Source organism: Spermophilus citellus, assembly GCF_964194105.1.
Source record: "Spermophilus citellus genome assembly, chromosome: 5".
NCBI lineage: Eukaryota > Metazoa > Chordata > Mammalia > Rodentia > Sciuridae > Spermophilus > Spermophilus citellus.
In genome coordinates, this window is record NC_138186.1 from 124,621,940 (window position 1) to 124,637,224 (window position 15,285).

General features: G+C 38.3%; 1 protein-coding gene across 1 annotated transcript in view; it reads right to left on the bottom strand.

Moving 5' to 3' along the window:
• Positions 1 to 3,415: 3,415 nt before the first annotated feature.
• ROS1 (ROS proto-oncogene 1, receptor tyrosine kinase) overlaps positions 3,416 to 15,285 on the bottom strand; it is a 107,207-nt gene continuing 95,337 nt past the window's right edge. Inside the window, exons 38-39 of the mRNA XM_081296146.1 lie at positions 10,115 to 10,278; positions 3,416 to 4,701 (exon numbers count right to left, since the gene is read on the bottom strand). Of these exons, the coding sequence (XP_081152272.1) occupies positions 4,391 to 4,701; positions 10,115 to 10,278 (475 nt within the window). The 3' untranslated portion in view covers positions 3,416 to 4,390. The remainder of the gene's footprint in view (positions 4,702 to 10,114; positions 10,279 to 15,285) is intronic.

The following is a 15,285-nucleotide window of genomic DNA, read 5'->3' on the forward strand; positions in this document are numbered from 1 at the left end:
AGATCCCAATTATACATTTAAGGAGCAGAGAAATGACCACTGGGTGGGGCTGTGGACCCAGTGGATGCATTGTAAGTTAGACTTTAGCCCCACAAGCCCCTCTGAGAGAGAGGGGTGATGATGATACTATAGGTCTCTGACTCCCAGTGTCTGCTCAGATCCTGTATCCAACAGTCTGCAGTGTCTCGGAATCCTCATTACAGTACACCTGCAATGGCATTACAATGTCCTTCAACCTAGAACCTGTTCTATAGTAAATGGGTTGCTGCTCTGAAAACAAGCTCAAATCTAGGAATTGAATAAGGATCATGATTTTTCTTTGAATGAGTGTGTGAGCCCTCTGCCCCTCCATTTTTTCCTTTGGATGGCTAATTTTAGGTGGCAACTTGACTCAAGAGAAACCAGATGGTAAAGCATTATTGGGTATGTCTGCAAGGGTGTTTCTGAAAGAGATTTGTCTTTGAATTAGTGGACAGAGTAAGGAAGATCTGCCCTCACTCAGTGTGGTAGCCATCATCTAGTCAACTAAGAGCTCAGATAGAACAAAAAGAAAGAAGAAAGGTAGGAGAGTTCCTTCCTCTCTCTCTCTCTCTCTCTCTCTCTCTCTCTCTCTCTCTCTCCTCTTTCTCTCTCTTGTCTGTCTATCTATCTATCTATCTATCTATCTATCTATCTAGTCTTTAGACTCTGGGTCTTATAACATCAAACCCCCTATCCTCACCTCACCAATTTCCCAAGCTTTTGGCCTTGGAATTAGTTACATCATTGGCTCTTCTGGGTCTGAGCATTTGGGACTTGAACTGAACCATGCTACCAGTTTCCTTAGTTCTTCAGCTTGCACATGGGTCTTCACATAATACATAATTTGGGGAGCCAGTTCCCCTAAAGAATTTCATATCTTCTATCATCTATCTAATATAGCTACCTATCTATCTATCTATCCACCCAAGTTTTGGTTCTGTTTCTCTAGAGAACTCTAATAGCCTTCTACTAACCATGGATGCTCAAGACTGGCTTCCCATTTATTCTTCCCTAGGAACAAAGGGATTTATTAACCATCTTCACAACTCTTTATGGACAAGTGCTTTTGGATGCCTCCCATTATCGTGCATAGGAGGTCCCCTGGCTTCTGGTGGTCAACTAAAGCTATCTTGTCTTCATTATTTCAATCTTTCATCATGCCCATGAGTGTTTATAAGCCCAGCTCTGGGACCAGCTATGGCAAGTAACCATTGCTAACTTCTTAGTGATGCTTAGAGATGCCCTTGCATCAACATAGTCCTTATGACTTTGGTGAATAGGGGAGGGGGTCTTCTGGCCTCACATAACATGCCCATATCAGCATTCCCACTTCCTCAACCATTTTATTCCTTTCTGTAACTTTTTAGGGGGGATGGAATCAACATTCATTGTCACCAGACATCCAAGGCCACTCTAGCCACAAATTTACTTCGACTCCATGGGTCTTTTCCACGTAGGTTAAATCTCACATTCCAGAAAAGTCTCACTCAGTTGAATGAATTCTTGCTTATTTAACCTTACCTTCTCATCTCATAGTTCAGGCACCTTCAGAATGTAATTTCAATTGTACCTGGCTTCTGCCAGTGCATTTTAGCTAATGCTTGGAGCTACTTTGGGATATTAACTCTTTCTTTCTTTATCAGACTCAGAAAATCATTAAGATATGCTGGAATTTAATTCTAGATATTGACTTGGCAGTCAGGAGGGGAAAGGAGTGCAACGTATGTTTTCTGTTTCAGAAGAGGCCTCTCTGGTTACTTCCTCTACAAAGTGCTAGCTCTTATTGTACATGCTCTGAGGGATCAGAAGGGTCTACTGAGTCAAAATTCTTGGAACATTGTTACAGTTTGGGTATTAGGTATTCTCCCAAAGTTCCTATGTTAATGCAGGAATATCCAAAGTGAAATGATCAGATTATAAGAGCCATGATTATTGGTCCATCTTAGTTTGAATAGACTAATTGGATGGAAACTGTAGGAAAAGGAAGAAATGGCAGGAGGAAGTGAATCTCTGTAGGCATACCCTGGAAGGGTTCATCTTACCTACAGCTCTTTCTCTACTCTTTCTGCTTCCTGGCCACCATGAGCAGAGCAGCTTTCCTTCATCACACCCTCCCACCACAATGTTCTGCCTCATCTTGGACCCAGAACAATGGAGTCAGCAGAACCTGAACTGAGACTTCTGAAACCATGATCCCAAATGAAATTTGCCTCCTCTAAGTTGCTCTGTTAGAGTATTTTGGTCACAGCAACAAAAACCTGCTGAATGCAGACATCCACCCACATACCCCCATTCTGTTTTTCGGGATCCCAGGTTTTTCAACAGATCTCCCTTGACTGAAACTTTAAACGTCTAGAACTCCACAACACTACTGAATGCTGAGTTTGCTCATAAGGATATTTGTTTGTTGTAAAGTCTACTCCCCTAAACAGCATACTAGAATATAATCTCTATCTATAGAAGGTGAGATGCACTTAAATAAGGGGTAAAAAGGGGGTAACTTGCTGAGTCTTGGGCAGGCTTAAGAACCAGGCTTAAAGGCAATGGAGCAAGGAGCAATGGCAAAGAGTAGACAGCAGAATGAGTCCAGTCCAGCCTGACTACAAGCTGCCAGAGTAGAGTCACTCTGCTGACTCTGCTGGCCTTGGACACTGGAGGCCACCTCCCACAGCACTGCCACCTCTGTGCCAGGAGTCAGACCAACTGCACTTGCTACCATTGCTGGGAATACTTGTTCTGGTTCTTGTTTCTTTACAGGCTTAACTCTCAATGAGAAGCCTGAGTGGTGGGGTCTGGGCATAAGGACCAGTGCACATGCCTGCCTTCTTCCTGAAAGAGGTGCCACGAGAGCAAATAGAACACAGCTCCCAACAGCACAGTAAAGGTGAAGCAATTCCTTGATGAAAGAAGGGACTTCATTTCCTAGGCTAACCCAAAGAATGACAGATGCCCATCAGAGGATCCCCAGAGCTGAAAGAAAACATCCTGCCATTATCAGAGGAGTATCAGATGTTGCAAGTAACAGTAAATCCTGGACCTTAACTTAGAGGTTGTTCCCCTAGAATTCTGAATTCACTTCCCTGCTCACATTCAGCCAGCTATCTCTTCATGTTCTCAGGTGGCAGGCAAATTAAAAGATTAATTATCCAAGGTGAAAGCAGACACATGGTCCTCTTCTACAGTAGTTTTTAGCAAATATCATAATCAGAACGTTTTTACTGTATACATCCCGTATACAGCCACTGAATAACACAGAAAAGAGTTAGTGGTATTGTTGATGCAATTGGAATTTTGAGATTTAAACAGGTAATTCCAAAAAAATATCAGTTTTAAGGAAGAATATTTCTCTGAAGAATTTTTAAAATAGTTCTCATATAAGAATTTATTATTTTATACCATTGTTAAAAATCATGTAGTTTGAATTAACATTATATAATCACATTTCTTAATTTCAAGGATGATACTAGACACAACCTTAAGGATTTTATGCATAAAAATAGACATGGCAAATAAAAACAGTCTTTTTTCTTTCTTTTTATTTTGTTATTGTTATATTTTTGTTCTGACTTGTTTTGGGTTTTTGCAGTGCTGGGGATGAAACCCAGAACTACACATGCTAGGCAAGTTCTCTACTACTGAGCCATAATCCCAGCCCCCCAAACAATCTTTATATTAGTTAATTTTCATAATAGCACACTAGTCACAGGACAATTTTTATGCAATCCAGAGATTGCAGAATGCTCAACTTTAAGACTCAAAGATCTTCATGGTCCTGTTTTCAGTATGTCTGAAGCTACTCTTTTAAGCTTCCAAAATACAAAAACACAAAAATTTTATAGTTATGATTAAAGATAGTTTATTGGAGTGATAGCTTTCCAAATGATTCTTGTATCACCAGTGCTGGCTCCTCCTGTATGTGTAGACATCAGTAATCATTTCCTCAGTTCTCTTTGAGACAATCTGTAACTGAGTGGGCCCCGCAGTGTGCTTCTTCCTTCAGGTCCCTGAACTGACCTATTTCTGTCTCAAAATTTTTTAATTGCAGCCCAGGCTGAAGGGTAGGTGATATCTTCAAGGACTGCATGGGAGAGGACAGCAGTGTTTTGTTTCCAGACTTAATGTCTCTTCCTGGGCTTTCCACACACATGGTTATTCACCCCATAATTCCACTGAAGGAATTATGGATTAGGAATTAGGCTGTTGGTATGGGGATTGCAGCAAATGAAACGAAAAGGCTCTCAGAACCCAGACTAGAACTAAGGAACTTTCAGTATTAAATTAGAGTCAGCCCACCACCACATCTACCATTCTTTTCTTTCTGTAACCACTCAGTGGGTGTGTTTCAACTCTGATTTCCCAGGCAGCACAATTAATCAGACCCATCTCCATATCCACTGTGAGCGAGACAGGCATAGTTCAGGCCTTCGAGCTTGCCAGGAGGGCAGTAAGCCACTTGTTTTTCTTGGCAGAAATCTTTGTCTGCATGTGGTTCCTTCTCTTCTTTCCTCAGACTACAAGATTCAGATTCCTTGGGGCAGAGAGGACCCTCTGAATTTTCTGCACCTTGACTGCTTTCTGTGGCAAGGACCATATAGTTTAACCCTTCTTGGTTCTTGGTTTCCATTAAAGCAACTGGCATAACGTCATCTGAATTCAAACTAATTATATTGCCATCTTCACCTGTGAAGAAGCAAGAATGTTATTCTAGCACCTACTCAATTTCCTTTATTTGTAATAATACACAGGTTGTATGAGAATTATGACAACACCAACTTTATAGATCTGTTTAGCAAACATTTATGAGGACCATTAAGTGCTGGGAAGACAAACAGAAACAAGACATTCTCCTGGCCTTGAGGTTGCACCAGTCCTAGTAAGGAAGCAGCTATATTACTATAGAAGGTGATGAGCACTTAAATAAGAGTCTATAGTAAATACAGTGAGGGTGCAGAGGCAATTAACTCCGCCTTAACAAATGGAACAGGTCATGGTCTTTGTGCCAGAAATTAGGTGGCTCCCAGATAGCTCTTTGTCTAAAACACTTATCTTCCATCCTGCCATAGCAGCCAAAAAAACTACCTTAAAAGCTTTATTCCTTTAGATTTAGCAATTTAATTACTTCTTAAGATAATATGCACTGAATGCCTATACAGGTCAGGCTATATTCTAGGTACTGATGATACAAAGTTGCTGCTCTTCGGAGTTTACATTTTAATGGGGAGAGGCAGACAATGAACTGCCAGACAGCTGATTCTATGTCAGGTGTTGAGAAGCATGATGGAGGACAATTTGGCAGAGTAGGGGGCAAGAGAATTATGGTGGTGGAAAGAGGCTGCTATTTGAGATGGGGCATCAGCAAAGTGCTCTTTCATGAAGTGAAATTCTAGCCGAGACACAAATTAAGTACGGGAATTCACCATTTGCCTATCTTAAAGGATCATCCAAGGAGAGAGAGAGAAAGGCAAGAACAAGGGTCCAAAGGCAGGAACAGGCTGGTATGGATTGAAGAACAGCCAGGCAGCTAATGTGGCTGGTCCTCCTCAGTCATCCCCCTGGGTTAAATATCATATGAAACTATTAATGCTAATTGGCATGTAAAACTGGCATGCTTATGACCTTAAAAGGGAACATATATAAACCTAGCAAATTTTGATCATGGGGTCGAGGGAGAAGGTCAAAGACATGAAACATTAGTAACTGTTAGGATTACTACTGATTCTGTGAGCTCTTTTAGAGCACTTACTACATGCCAGACTCTATTCTAACTATATATGTATGCTCACTAATTGTTCTCCTATTAATTAGGTTTTAGAATTGACCCCAATGAACAGATGAGGAAAATGAGGCATAGAGGAGTTAAATAATTTGCCAAAGTTCACTCTGCTGGAATGAGTCTGTGTCCTCCCAGCAGGGTGGGTAGAGTTGCCATGCTGTGTGAGGAGGAGCCATGTGGGCAGTGTGCCTTGCAGAAGTCCTTGGGAAGCACAAAGACTGGACACCCAAGGGCGAGGAGGAGTGGCTGTCAGCAGGAAAACGGGCAGTGAGAGGGTGACTGGCCTTCTTCACAATTATGCTCATATTACTTTGCTTTTGTCTACTTATGTCATACATTTTCAATTCTGTGAACATAATAAATACTCAATTATTGTCTCAGAATTACCACGGTAGTATACTTATTGCCAATTTACATTTTCGTAGGCATGCCCCAGATGAGACTATGGGACAAAATGGGTTAAAGGTGACCTCCTCACATAAGGAAATAAGAGGTCCCATAGAAACCTAACTACAGAGATTCTGAGACATATCACAAAATTATAAGGAATCAAAATGATACTTATGCAATATAAACATCAATACAGAAACATTAACTCTGAGAACTGCTTGTTTTTGTTTGTTTGCTTGCTTGCTTGTTTGTTTATGCAGTGCTTTCCACTCTCTGGGTATTCCTACCTGGATGAGAAATTTATAATCAGAAGCATTGCTGTCTTTTCATAAAGTATCATTTTAAAAATCAGAAGCGTTTCAGAAGACAGATGATAGCCCTTCCCTTTCTCCTCATCACCCTTCGAGCAGGAAGGGCATTCCAACATGTGCCCTTATTGGGTGAGGCCTGCTGGCCTGCTTACCTTGTGCACATAGCCCCCATGTGCACCCAGGCTTGGGTTATTTGGAATGAACTTAAGTTGATATAGGAGAAAAAATAAAATTATTTCAAAGGATTAAGGGGTATTGTACCTGTTTAGGGAATTTAATGGATCTACCTATTTATCATGTTCCACACCTAAACTACAAAACTGATTGTATTATAAGAGGATACAAATTATATCCCCACTCTATATCATGAGCTGTATATTTCTTTTGCAAATCCCCCCTATTGCTGAAGAACAAGATGGCCAAGCTACAAATGGGGCCCTTGGGCATCATCTCATTTTGTTCAAAATCATCATGGATCACATGAATCATCTGAAAAATCATTTCAAACCTCATAAGTAGTTGGACAGTGTTGTAAAATATCTCCCCCATAGAAAAATTTCATCAGATGCCAATCCATGCTGGAAACCTGTGGAAGGACCCAGCTGTTATGATTATTTCCAACATGTACTGGTAGTCATTGAGAAACTCGAAAGAATAACTTGCTAGGTGTGCTGGTAGCAATAGAAAATATTTTAAAATGTTAGGAAGAAATAAGATATTTGAGTAGTTTGATGACCCATGATTAGGAAAACTAGGATTTTTTTTAAAGGGCTTAAAGAAATTAGGCTAAAGGAAAGTTTAGAATTTCAACAAATACTTACATCTATAATATAGGTCTTCCCACCAGCTACATCAATGTCATACCTTTAAACCTTTAAATATTACATTGGAAAACTTGTACCAAAATATGATTTTAATTTTTTTTTGCTTGTTGAGGTTTTGAGAAATAATGTTTTATATGAGATAAATATTTTTTTTGGCAAATTTTGCTGCCATGTCAGAGAAAAAAAAAAAACATTAGCTAACTACTTCATTGGTTCCTACCACTTAGAGCAATATTTAGTAACTTGACCCTGGCAAGCTTTCAGCAATTAATACATCTTCTTGTTGCATAAAAAGCTTCTGAGAGACAGTGGTAATGGGAGCAGATTGTTTTGTTTATTTTTACCTAGAAATTATTTAATAGCCCACAGGTCAGACCTAAAGGCAGATACCCTGAAAAATACAATGTGTGCTCAGTAACCTCTTTAAGAGGGAAATATTAAAATAAAGCCTGCCGAGTAAGACAGGGTATTTACAGATGAGACATATGCCGGCTGACTGGCTATGTTTAGAACAGCAGAGGAGCATTTAGATTTGTTTCCTGTGGAACTCTCTGGGACTGATGAGGTGATGTTTACACAAATGTTTGGATGAAGTCACTAGGATATTTTTACTAGATGCCCAGATATGTTACTAATCTTCTCTCTCTATCCCCTCTCTACCCCATTAGGTCAGTAGGACCATAGGATAGGCATGGCTTCCTGTAATCCTAGGGTGTTTTATTTAAAAAAAAAAAAAAAAAAACTTCCAATGGCTTTCTTATCTTCTTACATATTTCCACAATAACAATGAAAACAGACACCTTATTGCTTTGTTAAATATACTCAACTGTCAATAAAGCAGCGTTACTAACATATTTTTATTTTTTAAAAAAGCAATTAAGTTTAGATTCACCTTGCAGGAACTGTTCCACTATTCCTATCCTTAAAAGATTGCAAACTCTTTCATTGTATTTTCTTCGTCTTTCCTGATTCTCTTGTTCCATCATGCTCTCAATTATCAAATTTTTAGTATTTTTCATACCTCTTTTCTTTATTGGTTTTCAGGATTTACATCCATTGCAAATAACAGAATGATTGTTGCTCTTTTACTAAATTTACACTTCCCTCATGGCCCAGAACTGCTTGTTTCTTTCTTAAGTTATCATAGCTGAATTATATTCCCTGTTAAACTCTTCTTATATCATTATTCTAAATATTTATGTCAGCTTCTGTACTTTTATGAACAACACTTAGAATTTTAATTCTTTTTAAATGTTTTAGTTGTAGATGGACACGATACCTTTATTTACTTAATTAATTTATTTTTATGTGGTGCTGAGGATAGAACCCAGTGCCTCACACATGTCAGGCAGGAGCTCTACCACTGAGCCACAACCCCAGCCCTAGAATTTTAATTCTTACTGCCAACAGATGGGCAGCTAAATAAACTTGGTATGACCAGGACAAAATGGTGTATCTCTTCCAACAGCCCCTGGAGTAAGAAGTCATTTTATTACATCTCGCTGTGCAGCACACTATTGATAACATCATAGGGGAATATGTGGGCAATTTCCTTACCACCGCCACAGCTGTATGTGATGGCTGAGATCAAAGACGCAAAAATGGAACCAAACTCTGGCCCCATCTCAGCAGTGTAATCATGGGAAAGTTGCTAAACCTCATTTTCACCATCTGTAAGACTGATTATAACACTTCATACAGCTATTGGAGTATTTAAGAAGTGAATCTACATAGCATAGTGAGTGGAACATAAAAAGTGCTAAAATAAAATTAACTAAGATTGCAATTAAAATACTTTCACAAAACAGATTTTGTTCTGTATCTTCAGTAAATCATTTGTTACCTTTCTCAGCTTCATAGATCAACTAAGGGATAGAGCATGGTAAAAAGATTTCACCCCAGACCTCCAAGAGTCTATGGAAATTTCTGATAGAGTCTAAGATACAGATAAACCCTCAGGCCCATTGTGGCGGTCTCTGTGATTTTTATAAAATGTGGTTTACATACTGGAAGGAAAGGATTCCATGACCAAAGAGTTGAGTTTTAAAATGAAATGTAAGTCAACTGTAAAAATCCATACATCCCTCTGGAAAGCTGACTGTCTGTGCAGCATTTGTTTAATCTTTCTTCAAGATCCCTTCTCCTTTGGGTTTCCATGACAATGCTCCCCTGTGGCTTTCCTCTTCCCTTTCTGCCTTCTCTCTACCGGCCCGCCATCTTTCTTAGTCCCTCACAGGCACACATACCAAACAATACACATTTTGCAGGAAAACATACAAATAAAAAGATATTCATTAAAGTAATTAGAATGGTTGCCTGGCTGGGGAAGGGAAGGAAATAGAACAGGAGAGGAATATGGGGACAAAGGGACTGAACAAATAAACAAAATAAGAGAGAAGCCCCACATAGGCCAGTGATAATAATGTGCCATAAATGGAGAGACTATAATTAACCCAACTCTGCACTTGAGGTCCAAACTAGTCTAAGGCAGGGAGGAGGAGGTGAACAGATCTCATGAAAGCATAGCCTAGTATGTTAATTCTTTCCCTAAAATTATCTTACAATATAAATCCAGGGACCATAGCACTATTTTAAAAAATTTAGTCTACAAAACAAAATAATTTTCAAGGAGGAAAATTATTTCATCATCATCACTTAATTGTGATGACCATGGTGACAGTATATTATTTCTTACCTACCCTAAAATTTCTTCTGTGTACATTCTATTTAATCTTGATCAGTTCTCATTGGGGAAAAAAAAAAAACTAGAAAATACTTGAAAAAATCAAACTTACCTTCAAAGCCTTCATTTAGGACTCCACTGGAGTTTGCCTCATCTCTGCACTGAGAAATACTACTTAAGGAAAAATTTCTGAATAACTGAAGCTGGTCTTGAATTTTCTGGAAAGTAGGCCTTTCCTCGGGTTCTTGAGCCCAGCATTGGGTCATTAAATTCCACCTGAATATGTGGATAAATACAGAAAAATAAATGATGATTGGATATCATTATTGGTAACCCAGGTAAGATCATTTTAGAAGTGAAAAACTTTGAGTTATTTCCAGGTTTTCATAACTTATTTAAGCGAACAAACAAAAACTTTGGATTCATATTTATGAGTCGCTTGCAATACTATCTTTAATAGATAACACCTTTCTTTAAAAAAAACTGACATTATCTTAATAGTTATTAATCCAAACAAATAGATGGAAGAATCTCTGTCAACAAAATCTTAACAGGACATAGGGGAAAAAGGAAATTTAGAAGTGCAAGTTAGACTGTTTCCATCTGGACATAACATTCTACCTTCTTAATAATGGTAGGTCTCCCCCTGAAAAAGTAGGGGGTCCCCTGCTCAGTGACCTCTTATGCTCCTTCCAAACTGGAAGACAGTAGGCAGTTGCTCTATGCCTTTGGGGTTGCTCACCTGATTTATCTGAAGCCTGAAGAGGACTGAGAACCTAATTACCCAATACCTTCACCCTCCCAAGGCTATCTATGAAGTTGTCTTCTTTCTACATTTCCGCAGAGCTTGTAAGTAGTGAGGTTTCTATTGATTTCTCTTTTTTATTAGACTGTTCTTATATACAGTTTTCATTCACACCTGGTACTTAATACACTAACAAAGAACTAAAGGATTTTAAATAATTCTCTCCTTCTCCAAAACTTGGTTTTCAAGTCTACTAAATTTACAAAAATTGTCAAATACCTGCTCTAATTTTTTTTATTTTTCTGGAGCTAGGAAGCAGATTGGGGCAGAGACAAGAAATATTAGTTCTTCCATGCTGGAAGAAAAATAAATTGTTCAAATTATGTTAACTTCTTTTAAAAAGCACTTAAGAAAATAAACATGAGTTCTAATAGAGATGGAGCATTTTTGGTAAGTTGCTCACAGAAGGTCTCTCTAAAGATATGACATTTAAGCCCAAGAACTTTATAGGAAAATAAGATGCTAGTCATGGGAATAGGGTGTGGATAGGAAAGCACACTAGAAGAGGGAAAAGCATGTGTAAAGTCCTAAATTTGGAAAGAGCTTGGCACAATCAGAACCTGAAAGAAAGCCAGTGTTACTGAAGTACAGTCATTGAGGGGAGAGAATGAGATGAGATCAGAAGAGAAAGGTGAGATCATGCAGGTCTCCCAGACCAGGCAAGGAACTGGATTTTATGTCACTACAATGAGAAGCTGTTGAAGGTCTTAAAGAAGGCATGCTTTTTACATTTTCCAAGGATTTCTCTAGCTGACAGACAGTGGGTTGTAGAGGGACCAATTGGAAGCTATTAAGGAAGGCTAGAAGAAAGAGAGTGATGGTTTGATTTAAAGTAATTAATGGAACTAAAACAAGATTATTCTCAATCACCAGGTGACAATGACCCAGAAATCATCATAGGTATTGAGTCTAAAATAACTAGTATCTATTTTAGGATTATAATCTTCAATCTCCTATAATGTGGCATATGAACTCCACTTCCACTTACTTCACTTCTTGATAAGCACCTCAGGTCAGAGTTAGCATATCAGGGTATGATAGGGAAATATAAACATTGGGTTTTGGGTTTTGGGGGTTTTTTTTGTTTGTTTGTTTGTATATTGATCTGATGACTTTTCATATGTATCACACATAATTTATAATCTGATCAGAAGAATACAAAACTTGGCTCCATTTTTACAAAATTAGAGTCATAGCTGAAAAATAACTGAAACACATCCTAATAGGTTGCATTTTTCTTTATAACCCTTGCCACGTAGAAATAAGGATGATACACAGATCACAATGGAGGATTATTAGATTTGACGTAAGATATAAAAACTAATATCAAATCATGGAACTTAAACAGTTAAAAGAAGAAGGTTGATGACTAATCTCAGTGTTGTGTTGAGATTTAAGAGGAGGAAGAAAAGCATTGTAATTATCCACCAGAAGCATATCTGAGAATAAATGTGATTATGTTTCAAAGATATCACCAAGGTACAGATAAAATCTCTCAAGACTTGACATATTTAAGTGATGAAGGCTTTACTTATAGTACTTATTTATAACCTGCTTCATTCCACAAAAGTTTCCATATGTTCAGTAGACCATGAGGAAGGAAGGAAGGAAGGAAGGAAAGAAGAAAGGAAGGAAGGAAGGGAGGGAGGGAGGGAGGGAGGAAGGAGGGAAGGAAGGGAGAAGGAAGCGAGGAAGGGGAGGAGGAGGGTGAGGACAAAGAAGTCATCCTCATGGCTGACACTTAGTCACCTACTTCTCATCTATACATTCACTGTACCCTTGAAAAGTTCTGCCTTTTGTTTCATCTAGTAATCCATTTAAGCAGTTATTCCTACTGTTTTTCATCTTTGGAGGTTTTAATTTACATTGAATCCAATCATTACTTTTTTAAAAATTTTACACCTTTTTTAAAATAACTTCTTGATGGCAAAACACATGCTCTGTTAGTATATAAAACTTTTCAGTTCCACCATCCAGGGACAAATGAAGAATAAGAAAAGAGGAGCTATATTAAATATAAATCATCTAAAAGTCAAGAATACAACCTGTGCTTTCAAATAGCAATAAACTGGCAATGGAATGAAATAGAGAGACTTTTAAGAATTTCAAAATACCAAGAACAGAATTTCTTGCCTTTTTCAGTAAACTTACAGTTTCTATAGCTGTGGCATAGGGGGATTGTCCCTCAGAAAAGTGCACCTGTCATTGTTCAGTATCATGCTTTATACACTGCAGTAATTACAGTTATAAATAATCAAAGATATTACTCAGATAATAATCTAAATAAACTTGCTGGTCCTTCAAGTTCATTAAAATTTACATGATTTGGCTGCACTATTCTACAAAAATATGCATTTATGCTTGAAGTATCTTGTTTGTCTAAGTATCCAGCTTCAAATTCCTCTACTCACTGTATGAACTCTTTGTTCCTCTTTGCCTTGATTTTTATTTTTTAAAATAGGATGGGACTCATTAGCTGTGTTCAATATTAATCTCTATGCTTATTAGAGTCCTAGAATTCATGAAGCCATTGACGTTGAACAAAGGAAAACTCCATAGCATCTTTTAGTGTTAAGGGGGCAGGTATTTAAACAAAGCTCATAAAATACAGATTTCAAAAATCCCTTACTCATTATACTCAGTCTTGGAGAGACCCAAGATACAGTTGTACATATTTTTTCAGAAATGAAAAGAAGAGGGTGAGACTCCTGCTGCTGTGACACATCTGTCATAGAACCCCCAAGAGCTCTCACTTGAGGTAGACTGCCCTTTGATCCTGTTTCTTCTCAGACTGGTGTAGTTGTTGTGCAAACTAAAGCTGAAGAGAAGACTGATGGCTGGGCTTTCCCCCCTCCACACATCTGAGCCTATGGAGAGAGGGGCAGGAATGCTCTGAATCCTGCATTCCACTAATAGCTAAAACAGCATAGCCATCTATAGGCTCACCTGACCCAGAGTGCATCCAGGTGCTGAGAATTTAAGCAGTGAATAGAAGAAGGTGCAGCGTGGCTCAGTGCAGACTTTCAACCTCTAAGCTGGGCCTGTGATCTCAGAGGACTGCTTCAAATAAAAATCAGTTCCCTCTGTACTCTAAAGAGAGTAGTTAATCTTTATCATGACAACTTAAGGCCTTGACCAGATTGAATGGCATCACCAAGAGCTCCATTTCCTAGCACAGCTTGTTTTGCAGGTTGGCAGTGGATCTTAACCCTTCCTGGAGCTCTGCAGAGTCATGCAGCACGTGGAAGTCTTGGAGCATTGCTCCCTTTTTTTAAAAAAATTAATAATGTAGAAATGAACTTTAACACCCCCTAGTGAAAAATCTGGGTTTCAAGGAAACTGGATTTTCATAAAAATTAGGATAATAATGTATTCAACCAATGAATTATTCAAGAGAACACCAGATAGAATATTATCTTTTCCCACTCTTATCAGGAATACTTTCCTAGCATTTTTGTAGCACTTCTTCTTCCTCCTCCTTCTAGTTGCATTTGTGCATACCTTTGGATGGAACAAAATTCATCAGACCTATATTTTTCTGCAGTGCAAATCAGCAATTTGTTATTCATCTCCATTCTCCCCAAACAAAATAATTAAATAAATCGGTCAAAATTTATAATTCAGTATCTATTACTAACGTGCCTGTACAAAAATATTGTATAATTATGAAGAGGCACATTACCTGCTCCTCAGGGGGACATACCAATAAAAATTTAAGAGCATAAGGAAAACTCTGCAATTGAAATTTTGGGGGACATTTCTCAGTGCTTGAGAGAAGTGTTAGAATGCAAAATAGATTAATGGTTACTTAAACTTCATTTCATATTCAGGTATGCTGCGGTTTTTTCCTTAAGCCATAGGTGAAATTTTTTAAATTTTTGAATGATTTCTTATCTCTAATTTGCAGAAATTTTCCCCATCTCTCCCCCAAAGGCTCATGAATAACTTTTTTTTAGGCACTGTTACCAAATCTGATCAAGTGTGTACATATCTCATCTCTTTAAAAATATTCCAGAAGTTGTAAAAGCTAAATTAGAAATGAGTAGTATTGCAGAAACATTCACCAGTAGAACACCAATCAAGGTGCCCAGCTCTTAATCATCTGTTGGCTCAGGGCTGAATAATCCTCTAAATAACACTGCATAGTCAAGGCAGTACAACCATGGTGTGCATCCGCATACTGCTAATTCCTTTTGCACTTGTCTGTACCACACAGTTTAGCACTTTATTACATGCTGGCTGGTCACCCAACTGCACCGTGTGTGTCTTTTCATTCAAAATACATTCCAAGATGCAGAAGAGCTGTGGTGCTAGTATAAAGACATTTGTACTCCACACAATCCTCGGCTTGGTATTGTGTATATAATTGAGATATTTGGTCATTTGTTCTTTCAGAACCTCTTAGGTAAAGTGTCAAGACTTGATATTTCTTCTGAGGTTCTTCACAGGAGGCAAATGAGTACCCAAGCATAATAACC